General features: G+C 39.7%; 1 protein-coding gene across 1 annotated transcript in view; it reads right to left on the minus strand.

Annotated features, from left to right (window-relative positions):
- Positions 1-1,291: 1,291 nt before the first annotated feature.
- grm2a (glutamate receptor, metabotropic 2a) overlaps positions 1,292-22,158 on the minus strand; it is a 31,548-nt gene continuing 10,681 nt past the window's right edge. Inside the window, 5 exon segments of the mRNA XM_026997544.2 lie at positions 1,292-1,728; positions 1,731-1,745; positions 2,109-2,286; positions 5,174-6,237; positions 7,647-8,484. Coding sequence (XP_026853345.2) covers positions 1,673-1,728; positions 1,731-1,745; positions 2,109-2,286; positions 5,174-6,237; positions 7,647-8,484 — 2,151 coding nt within the window. The 3' untranslated portion in view covers positions 1,292-1,672.

A 22,158-nucleotide genomic window follows, 5' to 3' on the forward strand; every position in this document is an offset into this window, starting at 1 on the left:
CCTTGCTGGATTGGGAGTGGTTTGTCCCCCCAAACATTTCAGCTGTTCTGTGGTCAAAAGCTGTCCAGTGATGAAGGGTACTGTGCATGACAATAACTGGGCTACAGGCTATAACTATACACCTAACAAAGACAGTATTTTAATAGCATAATGGTGGCTGATGGTGTACATGTTGGTAATGACAGGGTTTGTAATTGAATGTCATGTAATGGGAAACCCAACACTGATTTCTTACAAGGTCCTCTGCCAGACATAATGTACACTATATGACCTAAAGTCAAGATCTGTGCAGCTCCACACCAGACTTGTCAAACCATGTCTTTATGGACCTTGGGCACAATCATACTGGAACAGGATAGGGCCTTCACCAAAACTGTTGTCACAAAGTTGGAAGGATATAACTGTAAAATGTCTTTGTGTGCTGTAGCATTAACATCACCCTTCACTGGAAGTAAGGGACTTGGCTAAAACCTAAAAATCAGCCTGAGACCATTATCCCTCCTCCACCAAACTTTACTGTTGGTAATGTGCATTCCAACTAAGTAGTCCTGGCATCCACTAGACCCAGATTCATCTATCAGTCTGCCAGATAGTGAAGCCTATTCATCACTCCAGGAAAAAAAAAGCTTCCTCTGCTCCAGAGCCCAGTGGCAGCATGTGTCAGACCACTCCAGCTGAAGCTTGGCATTCCACATAGTAATCTTAGGCTTGTGTGCTGTTGCTCCACCATTTAAACCCATTTTATGAAACTCCCAGTTCTTGTGCTGATGTTGCTTCCAGAGGCAGTTTTTAAAAATTGGTAGTGAGTGATGCAACAGAGGATGGGCAATTTTGACGCACTATGCACTTCAGCACTCAATGGGCTTCGTTCTCTTGGTTAGTGTCTACTACTGCTTCATAGCTGAGCTCCTAGATGCTTACATACTGCAATAACAGCAATTACAGTTTACTGGGGCTGTAAGACATAAACTGTCTTGTGGTAAAGGTGGGAATCCTATGGCGGTGCCACATTTAAAGTCTCTGAGGCTCTTAGTATTACCCATTCTTCTGCCAGGTGTTTTGTCTATAGGGATGACCTGGGAATGTACTTGATGTCATACATCTAATTAGCAATGGGTGTGGTTGAAACATCAAAACAATAAATAGGAGTGGTGTTCATATGTTTTTGTCCATACAGGATATGTGAACAAAGATTAAAACTTAATTCATTAGAAATACATTCAATATAAACATTAAATCCTATTATAAACAAACCAACCACTAATCCCAATATTATATAAAACACATTTTATTTACTAAATTACAAGAAAGCACACACCCAAATCACCAAAAATCTACATTAAAAACATCCTGTATATAATATATTAAACAGATTTACTATAATTTTTACTTCATATCTCAAATAATACTTTTCATATTTTCCATAAAAAGAAGGGGTATACAGAGCTTTAACTGGCATCTCATTGATAATTTCTAACTAGTCAGATAGATAGATAGATAAATAGATACAGAGAGAGAGAGCGAGATTGTAAAATTGTACTCACAGCACACTGAGAACAAGGCACTCTTTACTGCGAGTGGCCTCTTTAATATCAGCAAACACCTGTTGTTTCGACTAATAATAAGAGTAATCTATATCACACTTTTTGCAGATCGACCAAAATGTTAGTCCTCAGAGAGATGATGTTGTCGAGTCCACTACTTCTCTTCCATTACACACTGTTGGACAACATTGGAGACAGACGCTGCAAGCAGAAAACTTGCATTAGTCAGACAGCACCATGTACTTGCTTTAAAACAACTCAACGTCCACCAAGACAACAAGATAATTTGATAAAAAGGTCACTTTGAGATGACTAGCCTATGAAACACTTCATTTTCTGTTTCAGTTTCACTTAATTTTCTGTTTCAGTTCATTTTCTGATTTGATCATTGACCCCATTCCATTACCCACTGTGACCCAACTGTCAGTTACACTAGAAACACTCATAATGTTAGGCTCTTATAATTTGGTAATTAGTGGTAACTATATGATGCAGTGTCTAAACTACAATATCAGGCCTGAGTTTTGCTGTCTCCTAGTGGTGATGGTCGTGGGAGCAGTGTACCTTGGGAGAAGCTGGAGCCAGGGCCAGTGGTGACACTGAAGCGTGTGGTGGCCACCCGGAGTGTGGTGACATTCTTCTGCGGCTGGAAAAGGATGATGTGGATCTTGGGAGCGAAGAGGCAGCCCAGCACCACAGAGCCACTCAGACTCACCGAGATGCACATGGTGGTGGTCTGCACCTGAGAGAGCACAGATACACACACCAGGACTTTTACTTTTTTAAATCATCTGAGGGGTGGAACACTTACATTATTAATTCCTATCCTTTATTACTGTTGTGATAGCATAAAGATCAGAAATTCCAAGATCTTTTAAAAAGCAGCATGGCTTCACACTCAGTGATAAGCTCAGGTCTATTAGCATGTGTTCTTATGTAGTATAAAGGTTAAAGTCTCCCTTTTTGGGCTATCCATATTTCCAGATGGTCATCACTAGTGATCACAGCTTTGAATAAAGGGCATCTCATATATGCTTGGAGGTGCATTTGCAGGTATGCTTGTAAATAAATAAACAAAATACCTTCTGCTTGTGTATTACGGGTTTACGTGGGTTTACGTGTGAACCAATAATATGCTCATATGGTCATATTTTCTGGATATATGGTAAAAAAAAAGACTGTCTTCACATCTAAATAAGAAGCAGGTGCTTGTATACAGGACATAATCACTGTTGGACCTTTCCCTTCCCTGCTGCTTCTGATACTGATGTACACTAGCAAACTCTATCATTACAACCACAAAATTATTTATTTTAGTGCTTGTATCCATGATCTTGAAGCTAACATCCATGACCTATACAATGGATTATACAGTATTAACATAGGTGAGACTGACCCTAGCTAATTGGCTAAAGTTAACGCTTATCTCACAGGTCTGTCAGCCAATTTTGCTTTACCAATTGAAATAAATGGAAATTTATCTTAGGCCATTTACAGTTGAGTTGCTATAATTTGGACAGTGCTGGTTTTTTTTTTGTTTTGTTTTGTTTTTTATACTGAATCAAATTATTTAATGCTTACAATAAGTTTATTTAAATTATTAATGAATATTAACATTTTCTAAAACAAAATTTTACTATATCATATATGCTATTCATTTTCTTTTTTAAGACTTTGAACTAAATACCATCTTCAAGGAACAGATCTGTTGCCTTTGTCCTTTCCAGAAATAGATTTAGGAGTTTCTGCACGAGAAACATTGCATAACAATAAACGAGCGCTTTAAAAGGGGCTTTAAATAATACATTCCATAGAGTAGTGAAGTGTAGAGATGAATGTGGATGTCCCCAGGAAGCATGGCTCCTCTCTGTGGACACTGGCAAGCTCATGCTTTCTGGATTATATGAGAAAATAACGGTTTTCCTGTTTGCTTAGTATTCCTATAGGTGATTAATGTATTATATACCCTGCATAACCCCACTCATATGGCTTGACTTCACACCTCACTTCACACTGGATAATGCCTCCTGTTCTCACATGTTTCCCTCATTCTTGCTCTTGGTATTTTCTTTTTCCAAGCTTCCCTTTTCTTCCTGTCTCTCCTTCCTGCTCACCTCCTCTGTGGGTTTCCTCTCCCCTGTGTCTTCTCCACATTTCTATAAGCCTTCCACACCCTTTCTTAACTGAAGCATGTTTAAATGTGCTTGATCTGCCCTTAGAATCTTGGAGGCTGTCTTTACTTACTCTTTGCTTACTGTTGTGACTGTTAAATACAAAAGCATGTAATCATTGTCCAAAAAGCCCCATACGATTACATAACTGTTTATCTAATAGTAGCTGTCATTAAGGGCACGTGATGGAAAGAGGTTCAAAAACATTCCATTCAAACTCCAATAAGTTGCCAGGATGTCATCGTCCTCACCCTTTGTTCTCCACTGAGCAGCTTTCCAGATACATGAAACGAGAGCTGCTCCTTGCATCATCACGACAGACAGCCGATCAAAGCAATTTTTCTGTCTGTCATCTGAAACAGCAGGTATTGCCCATAAGGCAAACTCACCGAATCATGCTGTTAGGAATGCGGCAAATACAGCAGAGAAAGCAAGAGTTGACTCAAGAAGTTACAAGAGGTTATCTCACATAAACCCATTTGAACTAGAAATAAGATGTTTTATACTGTCTGTGTCTGCAGTGTGATTTAAGTCACTCTGGAAGAATTTCGTTTAGAATAGCCCACAGCTCAGATAAGCTCAAGGTTTGTCCTCAAAGAAATAAAAACATGTATTGGAAAATGTCATTTTAGAGATTGAGTAACAGGAGCCAATAACAATAGTTCAAGAATTTGCTTTAACTGCTCTGGGCTAAGTAGGGAAAAAAAATCAAACATCCCGATGTTCATCCATTGTAGTGTAACAGCATCCATAAAGGTAAATGTAAGTGTTTTTGTTTAAACTGTTGGAACGACAACAATCTGCAAAATACTGAACATAAGCTGTTAATAGATGCTTGTGATCTTGTTCTGTTTTCAGATCAGGGTATAGTAATAAGAATAACAAGAATATTGCAGTACCAATTAACAGTCTATTAAAGGAACAGTAGGAACATTGAGGCAGCTGATGGTATTACTTGGGTAGGATACACATGCTTTCAGCCTGAGATTACAGTGTGAAATAATAATAATAATAATAATAATAATAATAATAATAATAGTGTATGACCGGGTGCCCAAATCTGGTCCAGGAGATCTAACAATCTAATAATAAGCTAATATAGATCTAATAATAAGCTATTGAAGAACTTGATTAGTTGTATATGTGTGAATATATGTGTGTTATATTAGTAGACTCCCCTGATGTATTATATGATGAGGTGGCGTGCATATGAATGTGATTCAGATCTGAATTGTTTCAGTGTCATTTTGCAGAAGTGCAGAGAAGTGATATTTAGAAATAATATTTAAGTGAAGTGATTTTTAGATCTTTGCCAATTTTTGTCTTAAAGCTGCTTTAAGAGACGAGGAGTAAGTATGTAGTGCTGTTAATCCATTTCTTTCTGCTGAAATTCAACATAGCCACCATGATAAGTAATGAATCAGCTGTGAGAGCTACAGCCAGCTTGGCTCTGCCTACCCTGTAGTCACTGGCTGTGACGTAGAAAATGGGCTGGAATGCCAGCCAGATGATGCAGGTGGTGTACATGGTGAAGCCGATGAACTTGGCCTCGTTGAAGTTCTCTGGGCACTTCCTGGTCTTAAAGGCGTAGAAGGTGCAGAGAGTGATGAGGACACAGTTGTAGGTGAGTGACACCAGCATGCTGGAGTCCTTGCTGTTGCACTTCAGCCGTACCACATCCCTCCTCTCAGGGCTGACCTCCTTCCTCACGCCCGGTGCTTCCACCAAGAGCCACACCACCACCACCAGAAGCTGGCAGGAGATGAGGCCAGCGCAGATGGCCACTTGCGAGGCAGGACTGATGAACCTTGGCCTTTGGGCACCATCCTTGACGCCGTTGAAGATCCGGGCAATGCGGTTGGTCTTGGTAAGGAGGGCCGAGTAGCAGACTGCAAAAGAGGTGCCCAGGCCGAGGCGCCGCAGTGTACACACCACCGCTGATGGCTTGGCAATGTAGATAAAGGTCATACAGTAGCAGAGGAGCACGCCCAGCAACAGGATATAGGAGAGCTCTCGCCCGCTTGCCTTCACCACCGGTGTCTCGTTGTTCTTCAGGAAAAGGCCGATAATGAAGAGCGTGCAGAGGATACCAAGGCAGGCGATTGTGACCGGCCCCACGGCCCAGGCATCCTCCCAGTGAATGTACTCTTCAGGCAGATCATAACAGCCAGTCAGATTGGCCAGGGGCCACTGGCCAAAGCTGCAGTCGGCACATGTGAACTCATTCAGAAGGTATTGGTAGGGCTGGCAAGGGATGCAGATCCAGCAACACACGTCACCAGGCTGCATGCTCTTCACCTCGTTCTTCCTGCAGGGGTCACTACACTGTGATGTGGGTATCACTTGGCTCTCCCAAGGGATTAAGCTGTTGTTTAGGCTAAGGCTCTGAGCCCAGTAGCCCACTTTGCTGTACATGTATGTGCCATCCTCTCTGTGATAGTGGAAGATGTTGTAGCGGCCCAGGCTGTCCCCATAAGCATCAAAATGAACAATGTTCTCTGTGTCAGCTGGACGAAACGGAGCTGCAAAGGCAAAAAACATACATTGTGGCAAAGGACGTTTAGCTTGATCAGACAGTGCCAAATATTTCCTGTAATAAAGGAAGTGTGTAACCTTTATGTAAATCTTTATGTAAAGCCACTGCTTTGCTTACAGTCTCAAAAGGCTCATTTGTCAGCTTTGTAGATGCACTGGACACAGGTACAAGCAGTACATTTATATAATTGAGGCCAGAAGGTGGATTCACATGTTTGCCTTGTTACTTTGATGTGATTTCACAGCTCTTGAAAGAACAGCAAAAATAGATTGAATTTGTTTTTAAACATTGACAGGATTTTTCTTTGCAGTCCTGTTGATAGCTCTGTCATGGGTGACATCACAATCTTTGCTTATTTGTTAAATCAGTACTGGAAAATATTCAGAATGAAATAAAAACAAGATACAATAATTTCTGGCTAATAAAGAACTCAAGTCATAAATGATTTCACTACAGAAGCAGTGACCATGATTCAGACTAATCTATTTTACAAGTTCCCCAGAGGACAACTTCACAAGTCTATTGATTTTTTTAGATTAGGCTGATTTTTAGCAGTACACAGCTAAACTATTATAAAGACAAGAGACTCTGACTGCAACTATTCTGTTTGACTAAAGGGAATACACAGCATGGTAATGCACAAGTCTATCTATTTGATGAAGATTTACTTCAGGGTTTCATCTTGTGTCACTTGATACTAAAGTGTTAACTTGAAGGAACTGGTCCAATTGTATTCTATTGTATTCTATGAAAACACCTACAGCATAACATATCAGTATCGCTTTTCACATCTAGCAGGCTATGCGTATGTTTGCGCATTGACTTCCATGAAATTTTTGAATGCATTATTTATACTGATAAAACTTCTTTCCCATTGTCAACAGTGTGACAAAAGAACTCTCAGAGCCTGCAAATAATACTTAATGTCTCAGTGGTGCAGACTGAATCAGAATAGCATGCCTTATCTTCTTCAGGAAATGGAAAACTAAATCCAAATAAAGCTCAACTGCTCTATGCGTAATGACTTTGTATGAGTAATTATTTTAAATCCTCTTTTTATTTAGTGAACTCAAGAGCAGATTAGTTATATGGTATTCTAATTAATTGAAGGTAACATTTCAGTTACTTTCTGTAAGAAAAACCAGTAATGCACAACAAAACACTTGATTGTCTTTACTGTAAGTTTTATAAATCTCAAACTGTTTGTAACCTGAGAGTCATTCCTATCTAATGTGCTGGAGCACAGAGTCAAAACAACAAAACTATATCACTTTACTTATTGTAGTAGTGTGTATTTACACATACATTTGTGGCATGAAATGAAATAATGGTAATTATTTCTATTTCAACAGAAATGATAACGAGAGGGAGCCATGGAAGCAAAAGTTCACTCACCATCAAACTTTGTCTTTAAGATGTAGTCCTTATAGAACTTCTTTCCATTTACTGGGTTCATGGCACTGCAAATTTTAGTGTTATTCAGACACACTGCTTGTCTCATGTTGTGCAAGGCATGTGCCATTGCATACACGGCATTCACCACAAACATAATCTTCGATTCTTGCTCGAACTTCCCATTTCGCAGCGAGTGCTTCCCACAGCTGAGGTCATGCAGGCTGCACTGGAAGTGATACTCCCAGAACTCTCTGAACCAAGGGTTGCGGCTGTTGTTGTAAGGATTCAGGTTGGTGAAGTATTCGCCAAACTCACGGATGGGGTATGAAGCGAGCTCTATGGTAAAAGCTCCATCTGCCACTGACTCACTGCCCTTCACCACGCTCTCCTGCGCGCCCCAGCCATCGCTAGCCACCCAGATGAAGGAGACATTCATGCGATTTGCTGCAACTAGAAGCTCCCTGGCATCCTCACTCCTAGTGAAAAGGATCACGACTTTAGCATTAGACTTCTGCAACAGCGACCTGATCACTGCTTCGTAACTGTAGCGGTCCATGGAGCGGCTAACTTTGGCAGATGTAGCGATGCAGATTTGCAGGGCTCTGGCCTCCTGCTGAAATGCATCAATGCCAGTCTCTCCGTAGTCACCCTCAGAGGCAACAGTGGAGACGTAGGTCCAGTTGAAGTAGCGAAGGATCTCAGCTATGGCCTTGGCTTGGTAGAAATCTGGGGGTACTGTTCGAGCAAAGTAATCATAGCGGGACTTATCGCTAAGCTTAGCACTAGTTGAGGCATAGCTGATTTGGGGAATCTGGAAAAGTCGCAGTAGATTGGCCACCTGTAAGAAAACAGAAGGATATTTAGAATTAAGTATTCTGGCACTGCGATGTACGTCCATGCTGTGCATCAGCGCCAGTTATGGAAGGGATCATGCTGATTGCAGAATCATGCCACAGCGTAGCATGGTAAGCAAAATAGGACACAGCTATTTTTGCTGGACCATCGACACCATCGACTGCAAAACATACTTCACATAAATGACTACAGTAGGGCATCCAAGATACTTGGAAATCTCTGAAGAAAACTTGTTTGGTCTTCCATGTCTTACCGCTATAAGAAGTGTCAGGGCTGCTATAATTGATGTGTCACATGTCAAAATATTAGTTCACCTTGTGCTTTGCAACTGTTAGTTATAGTCACAGCTAAGGTAATGGAGAGGTTGTCACTTATATAAAAAGACCCGTGTTACCTTTGAAGGATAATAATATATTTATACCTTCTGATTTTTTCACAAATGTTTGGTAGCAGTGTTTGAGAAATCAACAGTCATTGGTTATTATTATTATTATTATTATAAGTAGTAGTAGTACTAGTAGTAGTAGTAGTAGTAGTAATACTTGGATAATTGGAGTAATTGGAGTAATAGCTGAATGTTGCATGAACATTAAAGATGAATGCCCTTCATGAAAAAGATCCAGAGAATCCTCCATTATATAGTCATAACACTACACTGGCAATAGTCATATTGTAGTAGTAGTAGTATGGCAATATTACTACAACTACTATTTATACCATAGGTAAAATGTTACCTAAGCTATCACCAAAGTCAGCTTATGTTAGTGAAAATAATGAGGTCACCCAGTTAATCAGTGAGTAAATTAATCAATCAATCAATTTAGACTGATCTTCTAGGCAGCCCAGCAAAAATATGAGATTTCCTCTATAACTCTTGTTCAAATATTCTATTAAAGCACTCATATGATTATTTACAGCACTCAGTGAAAAACCTTTTCGTCCTTTACCAAAACACATTAAAAGCCATTTCACATCCTTCTGAGGCTGTCTCATTTTCCACAGCATACATCGCACATGTCAGCAGATGGAAGTTCTTAACTATGCATTCCTTAACTTATAGTTAATTTCCTTAACTTATTCTGTTTCTCTGCAGGGAAAGACATTAACAAAACGATATGCTAATGTTGTAGGACAATTTGCTTTTATAAGATCTGTTTCCATTGCTGACTGTAATTTCAGTTTAGATTCATTTATAACTGACACCAAGACCAGTCAGAGGAGATGCTGCAAGACTCATGCGTGTCATTCTTTACACAGACTGCATTGATGCTTAGGTCCCTTGATGTCCCAGCTGTGTGTGAGTTTGCTTTACCCTGGAGCTTGCTGACCGGGCTCTCCATCTAACCATTTCTTCTAAAGCCTTGGGGGAAGGGCATATGATACGAAAGGGAAAAAGAGAAATTCTGGTTCTTTTTACTGTGTTTCTCTTTATTTCTTTTCCTGGCAGGTACTCTAAAAGATGCCATTATATGCATGAATATATGGTGTAGCTCAGTGAAGTCCAATCATGCAGCTTACACGTCCAGTAGAAGAAAAAAGTTAAGATGATGGGCCAGAGGAGAAACAAATGTAGGGATTAATAAAAATGTAGATTTTCCATGGTGCTAAAATGATTCTGATAATGATCAGTGTCATTATTTTTAGTTCAATAATGTTGTTTTCTTATATTTCATGTTTTAAAATTTCAATAATTCAATACTAGTCAGCTTTGTGTACCCTGACCAAAATATAAACCAGTGTTTTACACTCAGTTGGTTGATGCGTGAACATTTAATGATCCATGCCTTTCATAAAAAGATTCATAGAAACCTCCATTACATACTCATTATCGTACATTGCCAATACAGTCGTATCATGTTAAGCTTTCAAACTACCTTCTTTCTGAAGCTCATGAGGAGAGCACAACACAAAGAGTTCATCTTACTCTTTCTATAGGTGTTGCTATAGAAACAGTCAGGAGTAGAATGAAAGGCTGACTTTGAGAAATAGGGAGGTTAATGTTGAAAAAGTTTAGTTCCCCAAAGGTTGATCTCCTCCATTGAGATCAACTTTACTGAGTTTGTCACACAACATTATGTTAAAAATCTTCTGTACTTAAGCAATCCTGACAGCCCATATTTGAAAAGGTTATGTTTGGAGACAGCTGCCAGGCTGACTGTTTGAGAGTGAGTGAGAATTGCTTCTCAGTGCAGGCCCCCCAAAATAAACACTTTTTATATAATGCATAACTAGGAGCTAGCAGACAAACGAGTCTGCATAGTGATTTATTTTCAGAAGGTAATCTTCATATCCAGGTTGCCTTGATGCACAGCTTTGCAAAATCTTCTTCACAACCAAAAAGTATTGTATATTGTATGCTTTCAGTATGTACATATATACTTTTGCAGAAACCAAAAAAGGCTTTAGCAAATTACATGTAGTACAGATTACATACACAATCTCTAACCAGTACTGTAAACCTGCATTCCAGCTCACTCCAGTATTCAGAGAGCACATTATTTAGAATAGGTTTGCTTGGATTTAGCTTTATATGTATAATATGCAGTTGTGTTTTGTGATATTCGTACCAAAGTTCTGTGTATAACTAGGACTGCTTCTCCGTCTGATGTCTTTAGCGGTTGATGGAGAGCTGCTCTCACTCACCCACTCTCCACAGGCCTTTCCTAAGCATGGTAATACAAACTTGTTCTCCATCCAGCAGAAGGGGGCATTTCTAACATAATGTGCACTGTCCCCTAAGGGTTGTATATGACTCACATCACAATACACCTCAATCATGACAACTAGTGTGAAAAATGTGTCCCTGGCACTAACTGGTCAGGGCAAATTGCCAGTATTCTAAAAATGTAAATGAGAATTGCAGAAGAAAGATACGTTTGCACAAAGGGTAGCCATGGCAGAACTATTGAGTCCCATAATCACAGTGCAATTTACATAAACACTAACTTCTTGAAAGCTTTCAGAGCTCAAAGACACAATTTCCACAATTAAGAACTCTGCTACACACACAAGTGCATAATATTCTCAAATGATTTTCTGTCACACATAGTGAAGCATTTCAATCCAGTAGATTCATTTTGATTAGCTTTGGGTTACTTGGTGACTTGGTGCTGGCTGATATAAACATAGTCATAGAGTTCATACCTTCTCTCATGGACTCTGAGGATAGCTGACAGCAGAATATTTAATTAAGGAAATTAGTGTGAAAGTGCTATGCAGATTTACGTATGCAAACTTGGGCGGATTATTTCTGGTAATCGGATGACTTGAATACAGGGAGCTGCATTTGCTATATGAATATGAATATGGCTTCTATATCATTTTATATGTTTATAAATGACCAGAATTCCTTTCGCACGAAGGGGTTTGTCAAAGAGCATCTGGGCAGTAGGAATCCTGAAGTTTGGAGTTTGACAGTCCCCTCATGCCTCGTCCATTTACTCAATAGCCCCAAAGAGGCACGCTGACATCTGCTTCTCCTCCATGGCTGCAACTGCACTGACATTTTAGTGAGAGAGAAAAACACTTACACAGTGATGGAGAATAGACAACAGAGTTCTAAAATACTATCGTTCCACTGGAGACTAAAACTTAATTTAGACAAATTGAATTAAAATTAAATGAATTTAGAAACATGGGCACTAAGGATGACAGTAATCCTTATTATCCGAGCCATATGGTGTTTGTAACAATGTTGTCCAGTATTAGTGATAGTTCTGTCAGATATTGGAAGTTGGTGTGTAATAACCTGCTCTCATTTAATGGCTTCTGAATAAATACATGATTTTCACTTATATATGTACAGTATATAGATATAAGATCATAAGGTCGACTGACAAAAACACTACCATCCTTTGAACAAGTAGAGATGACATTTGCCCCCTCACTAAAGGACTCTGATGCCAGCGACTTTAATCCAGTAAACACCAAGTTTTTATTGTTTCTTAATGATTTATTGTTTTTATGATTTTGTTTATTTTTTAACATTCTACCTTGATGTAATTTAGGTTGTGTCCACTTAATGTAAAACAAATACATCTGAAAGCCAATGATTTGTGTTAATGTGACTTACTATAGGTCACTGCACAATCAACATTTCTGGTACTTAATTGTGATTGCTGGCAATGTTGAATTTAGCCATATGTATCTTGTGTGTTAACAAGCAAATAAGTCACCTAGCAATGTGCAAAAGAAAGCAACTGATCATTTTTTAGGCTTTTGAAACCAGAAAGCGATTATTCCGCCAAGGGCAGCACGAGCACGAAGTCTGTTAACGTTAGTGTTAACATTAACTTAAATCTTTTAATCCTTTCACAGTGCTGGAATAGGAAGGAATGCTATTTATGTTGTCTTAACAAAGCCAACATTTGGTTCTTCATGTTCTTGTTCTTGTTCTTGTTCTTGTTCTTGTTCTTGTTGTTCTTCTTCTTCTTCTTCTTCTTCTTCTTCTTCTTCTTCTTCTTCTTCTTCTTCTTCTATTTGGAAATGTTAAGCATTTTCAGCTTTTGTCGTAGAATCACCAAATACGGCACAAACATAGTTCTCATATGGGAACAGTGTTATTGTGCTTGTGTTATTGTTCACTTTCACGGAACACATGCATGGACACTCTTCTTTCCCTCACTCCCTCAACTACACGGAGAGCTAAACAACCCCTCTGCCTCAACTACGCCACAGCCACTTACCCGTCAACTCAAATTTCCCCCCACAGCCCTCAAGCTCAACTACCCACACAGCTAAATAACTCCTCAGCCTTAACTATCCCACAGCCAATTACAATTCAACCCAAATTACCCCCACAGCTATATACCCCTCAACCTCAACTACCCCACAGCCAATTACCCCTCAACACAAATTACCCCCCATAGCCCCACAAAAAAAAATCCACCAGTCAAACTGCACTCAACAGCTACCTATACATCTCAATACCCCATCAAGCATAACTACCCCAACAACTATCCTTTCATTCATAACCCCTCAGCCTCAACTACCCCACAGTCAATTACCCCTCAACCCAAATTACCCCCACAGACCCCACAACAACTACCCCATCAGCCAAATTGCTATCAACATCTAGCCTCAAAGCTAAATAATCAACCACAACTACTCCAACACCTAAATATCCACTCCATCTCAAATCGTTTTATTTTTCTCCACTCATTCTTTAGTCTGTCCTTTCATTCATCCTTCAATGCTCCCAGAGGAATCTATTGATTTTATAACTCCTTTAGCTGTAAAGATAGAACAACTACATTTGCTGGGATAATTGAACTACTAGGCCTAGTCTCCAAACTGAACTTTATACAGATGGCACTTGTCTATTAACCAATTCTATCCTTTTACTCATCCCTCCATCCTCCCATTGGAATCCATTGATAACTCCTGCTGTAAAGACAAAACAACTATCCTTTCATTCATCCCTCCATCCTCCCATTGGAATCCATTTATTTTATAGCTCCTTCTGCTGTAAAGACAAAACAACTAAATTGCTGTAGTAATTGAATGACTAGGCCTAGTCACAATACTGCACTTCATATTATGGCTCTTATCTATCCACCCATTCTTTCATTCATCCCTCCATCCTCCCATAGGAATCCACTCATTTTATAACACCTTCAGATATAAAGATAGAATAACTCAGTTCGATGTACTGATTGAATTACTAGGCCCAGTCACCAAACTGCACTTCATATGGATGGCAGTTGTCTATCCACCACTATCCTCTCATTCATCCATTCAACAGCAATAACTTGGACTAACATTAAAATAACATTCTCTGATTGAACTATTCTAACTAATGCTAAAATAGCATTCTTGGGATAATGTTAAAATGACACTCTTGGACGAATATTAAAATAACATTTTCAAACTAACGTTATATTAACATTCTTGGACTAGCCCTATACTAACATTTTACAATAATGTTCTCTGTAATAACTAATGTTATACTAACCTTTTAAAATAATGTTAAAAGGACGTCCTCAAACTAATAACCTAATAACTAAGCTTAAAATAATGTTCTCACACTTAAATTAAAATACAACAACAAAAAAAAAACACGTGTGGAAAAGAGCGAGATTTATTAAGGGCAAATCCAGAGTCGTAGTCAGAGTAGTCCAGGGTCATACAGCCAACATGGAGATTACAGGGATAAATGATAAACACACTAAGGCAAAAAAGGGAAGCCAGCTATAACAGGCTAGGAAACACGAAGGCTAGGATAACAAAACAGGATAGCATAAACGAAGACTTTGTAACACAGACAGGCTTTCATACATCCACCAAACACAGAAACGCAACCATTCAATTAAACACAATGAAGCTAACAATGAACAGCCAAGACACAGGGCACACAACAGGGTTTAAATACATGAACTTAACAAGCATACAAACAAGGAACAGGTGTGGAAAATCAAACGAGGGGCGGAGAAACCGAAACTACGGAATGGAACTTAAAAATACACAAGATAGGGATAACATGGTACACAGAAGTTGGGAGGGACTCATCTTGACACTAACATTCAGGCGGGCGTACTATGAAATATAATCCTGCAGGTGCCCCTGCACTAGGATAGGAAGGATATATTTACAAGCAGACATTTCTGAAATCATTGGCAAAGAAGCAGAGATGCCTTTGCAGTTCTGTGACAAAATATGACTGTCAGAAGCTCTAATCATCATAAGGTGGTTAAGTGAGCACCACTATTAATATTCTGTTTAAAGGTTTTGATGTTTTTAGGAAAACTGGCCAATGATCAGCTCATCATTCTGAAACATAATGGACAGTGTGATATTTGTCATCTGAAGCTATGGATAATTTATGAACTGTTTATTATCTAACTTAATAACTGTTACATTCATCCACACACCTTTCTTTTAAATAATTAAAACACAGCAGATCCTCTTTAGCTGAGTATAAATGCATGTCTCACTCCTCCCCAGCTACTAGAGCAATGTTAGAGAAGAGAAAGGGAAAAGGAAACACAACACAAGGAGAGCAAGAAACTCTATGGTGAGAGAACCCAGTGGAAACAGACAGAGAGACCTGAAAAGGAAAAGAGGAAGAGAATGAGGAAAATAGGCAGAGAAAAAGAGCAGAACAGGGTGTGGGACCAGGGGGGGCTCTGCCTAGTCTGCACCGTGGTGTGCCTGCTCCGCATTCTTGGAGATGTCATGATTTTTTTCAACATGAAAAGTCCATCTGCTCATCCCCATGGACCATCTCTGATTTCCCTTTTGCAACAACACAGCATTCCCACTACATGGCTAGACACACACATACACACACACACACACACACACAGTTATACACACACACGCACACGTACATGTACATGTACACACACGAACGCCCCAAAGCCTGAAAAAATAACCCACTAGAAAAAAACATGCATGTAAACAACATTAGGCAGGGAGTGATGACGGTAATGATGATGGTGACATATACAGGTATTATGACAATCAGCTGGATGGTTACTGTGGTAAAGGTAATGCTCATGAGGATAATGACAGCTCTGGATATAATGAAGAAGCGAGCACATATGGAAGAGGCCATGACAGTGATGCTGCTTTCAGGGAAAAACCTCTCCATCAGCAGCACTGTGAGCTCTGTGTGCTATCAGAAAAGCAGGATTCTACACATCAGGGTGTGAAGAGTTTGGTTGCCTGGCAACGACTGTGGATGTGTTTGACCAGGTGGAAACATGACCCTCTTTGATGGAATAGAGAGGATCTCAATATTAAAATTCCAAGCTTGAACCACAAGCTCCCTCTCTCCACTGTCCATAACTTCTGCTACTAACGAGGATCTTTAGCTATGGCTTTTATGTGCAGTGTTTATAGACTCAGTTGGTAGCTGCAAAAACCTTATTAACACTATACCCTTTAACACTACTAAATGTTACTTTAACACTAGCAACATCAAGCCCTCTACCTTGTACCAGTTAGCAGACAACAGTATAGTCCCTGGTAACTGGTGCTGAAAAGAACTGCACATTTCCCACCTTTTAACTCCCACTGAGCCTATATCATATGCACATTTAATTAAATGTAATGTCGCCCTTGTTGTACATTAGCATAATGATAATAACACTGAACTGAATTGACAGCTACTCCCTATTATTAGAAGCCATAAAAATCACTGTACAAATGAATCACAACCTTAAAATGGACTGCTCACCATGCAAACCATCAAAGTTGTCCAAGTGTTCTGGAAAAGTACATATGATTGCACTTACCTATGATTTTTAAACTGGCTCTCTGAATCTGATTTCATTGTGTTGTACATATGGAATGTACAGTTGGAAACTTCTTGAAACATCTATACACACAAGCTCTAAACAACCATACCACTGGACACACAGTGAATAAGCAATTTGTGATGTGGCAGTAATGAAGAGATAAAAGATTTTAATAAAGTTTGCATGCCTCCAAGATTATATGCTTTTAAGATGTTTTGATAAATACCCTTAATTTTTGTTTCATCACAGAGAGTGCTCAGTGCATGTTGCTGGGAAAACAATAAACAAACAGTCAACAGTAGAGGTAGCAATATATATATATATATATATATATATATATATATATATATATATATATATATATATATATATATATATATATATATATATATATATTGCCTGGCCAAAGAAAAGGTCAAACAGTCTAATATTTTGTTGGACCACCTTTAGCTTTGATTATGGCACACATTCGCTGTGGCATCATTTACACAAGCTTCTGCAATGTCACAACATTTATTTCTGTCCAAAGCATTAATTTTTCCCCAAGATCTTGTATTGATGATGGGAGATTTGAACCACTGCACAAAGTCTTCTCCAAAGATTCTCAATGGGGTTCATGTCTGGACTCTGGGGTGGCCAATCCATGTGTGAAAATGATGTCTCATGCTCCCTGAACCACTCTTTCACAATTTGAGCCCGATGAATCCTGGCATGGTCATCTTGGAATATGCCCATGCCATCAGGGAAGAAAAAATCCATTGATGGAATAATCTGGTCATTCAGTATATTCAGGTAGTCAGCTGACCTCATTCTTTGGGCACATAACGTTGCTGAACTTAGACCTGACCAACTGCAGCAACCCCAGATCACAGCATTGCCCCCATAGGCTTGTACAGTAAGCACTAGGCATGATGGTGCATCACTTCAGCAGCCTCTCTTCTTACCCTGATGCACCCATCACTCTGGAACAGGGTAAAACTGAACACATCAGACCACATGACCTTCTTCCATTGCTCCAGAGTCCAATCTTTATGCTCCCTAGCAAATTGAAGCTGTTTTTGCCGGTTAGCCTCACCGGAGAGTGGTTTTCTTAAGGCTACACAGCTGTTTAGTCCCTTAGTCCCAATCCCTTGAGTTCCCTTTGCATTGTGAGTGTGGAAATGCTCTTACTTTCACTATTAAACATATCCCTGAGTTCTACTGTCCTTTTTCTATGATTTGATCTCACCACACATTTAAGTGATCGCCGATCACGATCATTCAAGTTTTTTTTCCAACCACATTCCTTCCTCAAAGATGATGTTTCCCCACTGTCTTTCCACTTTTTAATAATGCGTTGGACAGTTCTTAACCCAATTTTATTAGTTTTAGCAATCTCCTTAGATATTTTCTATGCTTGATGCATGCCAATAAGTTGACCCTTCTGAAACAGATTAACATCTTTTCCACAACCACAGCATGTGTCTTTCGACATGGTTGTTTAACAAATGAGAAGCTACTCACTCAGTTCGGGTTAAATAACTTGTTGCCAGCTGAAACATAATCACCCATGCAGTAATTATCTAATGGGAGGCTCTTACCTATTTGCTTAGTTAAATCCAGGTGGTGACCTTTTTTTTTGGCCAGGCAGTGTGTGTGTGTGTGTGTGTGTGTGTGTGTGTGTGTGTGTGTGTGTAAGCCTGTTCACTGAGCTAATGACAAGAGTCAGAGTTGGGACCTCACTCTCAAGCCTTTTGTATGGGAATCAACTTTGAATGTGTAACCTGTACCCTGCTCTGTTTTGCTGCAACTTTGCTGCAACAAGTGGACCAGATGGCAAAATGGATATTGGATGGATATAATACTGCTCAAGAGTCATGCTCCATTAGTCAGTCTTGCCATCCTCTATCAATGAATGAAGAAATTTGGTCATACAAAATTTGTAGTCATTATCTGACTACAAATAGCAAAGAAGATCATTACAAATGCTACTCAGTAAGAAAGTGAAAGTAATGCATTTATTATTGCATTTGCCTTTTTATTACAGGCATTGTTGCCAGTGGTTAACTCAATGAAAATCCTGTATTGTAGATTTATTTCCATGTCAAATGACACTGAAACTGCGATGACAAATTATTTAATAAATATGTAATCTAGCTTGGACACAAATCTCAGATATAGAGAGTGTGAATTTCTCTTTCTATTTCCATTTATACTTATATTTTATCAAAACAAGATGTATCAGCATAATGGTTGTCACTACTGTAGGTGCTACTTTATTCATGTCCTTGGCTGTTAGGAGTCATTGTCACAGATGGACAGGTATTTTACTAATGGCTTACTGTGAGAAAATGCATGTGATACACTTTCCTGGAACAACCTTGTTATGAGCAACACCAAGTAGCATGTGTTTCTTTGTGGTCACTTTTCCTGCACTATGTGACATACATCGTCGCTATCTAACAGTCTCTGTGTGTCAGCTCTCTGGAAATGCTGTAGGCCTCACAGTGTTAGTCCTAGCTGAATGACAGCATCAGCAGTGCTAGAGCTTTTGGTCAGCAGAAGAAGATAGATCTCCAGCCCGGATGTGTGACAGATGCCTAGTGCCCCTGCAGATCATCGCAGCAGAACAGAGCCAGTCTACACATCATGATCCCTGCTCACACTCACGCAGTTTTGTATCACTAACTATGTACTTTTTTTCATTGATTGTGTATTACTGAAGCTTTATTAATGTTATCTGCATACCTAAATCTTAATCTTAACTTAAACCTTATTACTCAAAAGTATCTTCTCAAATAAATGTATCTCAAATAAAAGTATCACGTAGTATCTTCTCAAATAAAAGCTTGATTTATATTTCATGGGTACCAGCCAAATACTTCACCGGTACCAGCTACATACCCTCCCCCCTAATACAACACCCCCCCACACACACACACACACACGCACACACACCATCCAGTCCCAAGGGCCTATGTGAAATCCTTCACTTTGCGCTCTATTCTGTGTGTGAGCAGATAATTCCTCTTGTCTGCAGACAGACAAAACCTCCTACTGCTCCTTCTCAGACAGTCCAGACAAAATGACCTTTCACATAGTCCTCAGCATGACTGATTATGAAGTGAAGATGGAGTACTCAAACACAAACGAAATCCTGTGGAGCTCATTGTGGAGGGTGTTGGGGACTAGCTAAAGCAAACATAGACCCTTCACTTCCAGCTCCATGATGCAGTGAATACCAGCATTGTTCAAAACTGTTCAAAGTCCTCACTAAGTGCAAAGAGTGAAACTAAAATATATATCAACGATTAGTTAAGGAAAGGTGCCTGGGTGGATATGAATTGGTTTGATTTTTTTCTACTTTCAACTGCTCCCTTCTTGGGGTTGCCACAGCAGATCAAGCCAGCATTTTGATCTGGCACAGGTTTTTGCACCAGATGTCCTTCCTAATACAACCCTCTCATTAATCCGGCTCGGGACCAGCATTTCAAGTGCTCTGCACCCCAGTGGCTAGGTTGATCAGAGGGCTAAGGCCCTTTCTGTGAGACCTAACAGATCCAACCTGCTGACCTAACACCCCCCACCTTCCAATCAGCAACACAAAGTCCTAGCTATTGAGCCACCACTGGAGTTAAAGGAATAGTGAGTAGAGAAGACTTCTCCAATACTCATTAATGAAACCTCAATGCATGTGTAACAGGCACGCAATTTGGAGCAAACACTTTGGAACAGAAGGTCTTCAAATATCTGCCAAATAAGGACCTGCACTTCTTTTTAATAAACAGCCCAAGAGCAAAATTACAACTCATTCATCAAATGCCCTTGTCTTGGCAGTCTGGTGAAAGCAGTGCTGGAACGTTTTTACATTCTTCCTATGAGGCAAAGCTGTGAGAAACCAGAGAAACACAGAACAGCCTGCATTAATCTTGCAGAGGCAAAGAGTACTCTGCCAATAGGATGAGGTCTCAGTGCTATTGCTTTAGTCACACCTTTACAGCTGATATCTATGTGCGTGTGTGTATGTGTGTTGGCTTGGCAATTGATAGGCATCACCATAGTAACCGGGAATCCCCCCCTGATGTGAGACATGCTTTAATACAGAAAGCTTTATCTGCTCATCCAGTCTCTGCCAACAAATGAGCAGCATGGCAAATATTGCAGCAGCCCTCTATGAGTGCCTCTTAATAGTGCGAGAGGGGTAGGCTGAAGGACTGTGTGAGTGTGTGTGTGTCAGTGTGTATGAGTGAGTGAGTGAGAAAGAGAGATAGAGAGATGGCAGAAATGGCATAGAGATTTCAGACATAGCAGAGATGTAAAGAGTGTAGGAGAGACAAAGGAGATGAGAAGATTTAGATAGTTATGGGAAGAATCTGTAGCTATAGTGACTAAAAGCTGTTTCACACACAAACCCCCCACCACTAGCCCCCCCCCCACACACACACATATTATTAATGCATCCCAGCATGTGTTTTCAGGCTTTGCCATAATTATGCTCCTTAAGCCCAGAGAAAGATGTCAAGGATCTCTAAGAGTAAACACACACATACACAATCCCATTGTCTAACTTAAGCTTACACAACGCTTTATTTATATTTTGTAAGCATACTGTTCTTAAGCCAAAGAAACACAGACAGATATGCATACATTGCTATCTCTACTGTCCCCCCTTCACATAACACACACACACACACACACACACACGCACACACACACAACTCTGATACACACACACACACACATAAACACACAAACACTAAAGAGCAGAGTTGGGAGTAATCAAGTTGTCACCAATTTTCTTGTCAGTCCTTCTTAAAACTAACATTTGCAGTACATATGCTCCTCTATCCCTGTAGTACCTTAGCTGCCAGTGAAGATGCAATTTCACCAAACACCTGGTGGTAAAATGAGTATGACAAATTGAGCATATGCAAAACAGGAGCCCAGATTCCACCAATCATAGTTTCATCTCATTAGCAGTGTGTTTGAATATACTGAATATATGTTATTTGTCATGTCCACAAACCTGAGCATTCCCCGTTGTCATGGCAACCAAATCACTTCCGGGTTTTCATTCGTCTCCATGGTTCCCTGTCTCCTCCCCTTTGTTATAAAAAACCCCGTCCCTACGTATTTTGCTTGTTGGTCATTGTCTTTGTCTTAGAGTGTCTTTCATGGTTTCTGGTCAGTTCTTCTTTGGTCTCTATCGTTGTGTTTCTAGTCCAATCTCGTTTGTCTGTGTTTGGTTACCCTTGTTGCATGTTGCTTTCCTTGTTTAGTTCTGTATCTTCGCCGTCAATATTGTTTGTTCATCTTATGTAGCCCGGTTCTGTGCTGTTCCTGTTTCTGTCTTTATGCTCACCGTTATGTTTTATTATTGTTGTTCTCCGTTAGTCTTCCCTTAATGTTTTATTCCCTTGTTTCCCATTTCTCGCCAT

Source organism: Electrophorus electricus, chromosome 3 (assembly GCF_013358815.1).
Source record: "Electrophorus electricus isolate fEleEle1 chromosome 3, fEleEle1.pri, whole genome shotgun sequence".
Lineage (NCBI taxonomy): Eukaryota > Metazoa > Chordata > Actinopteri > Gymnotiformes > Gymnotidae > Electrophorus > Electrophorus electricus.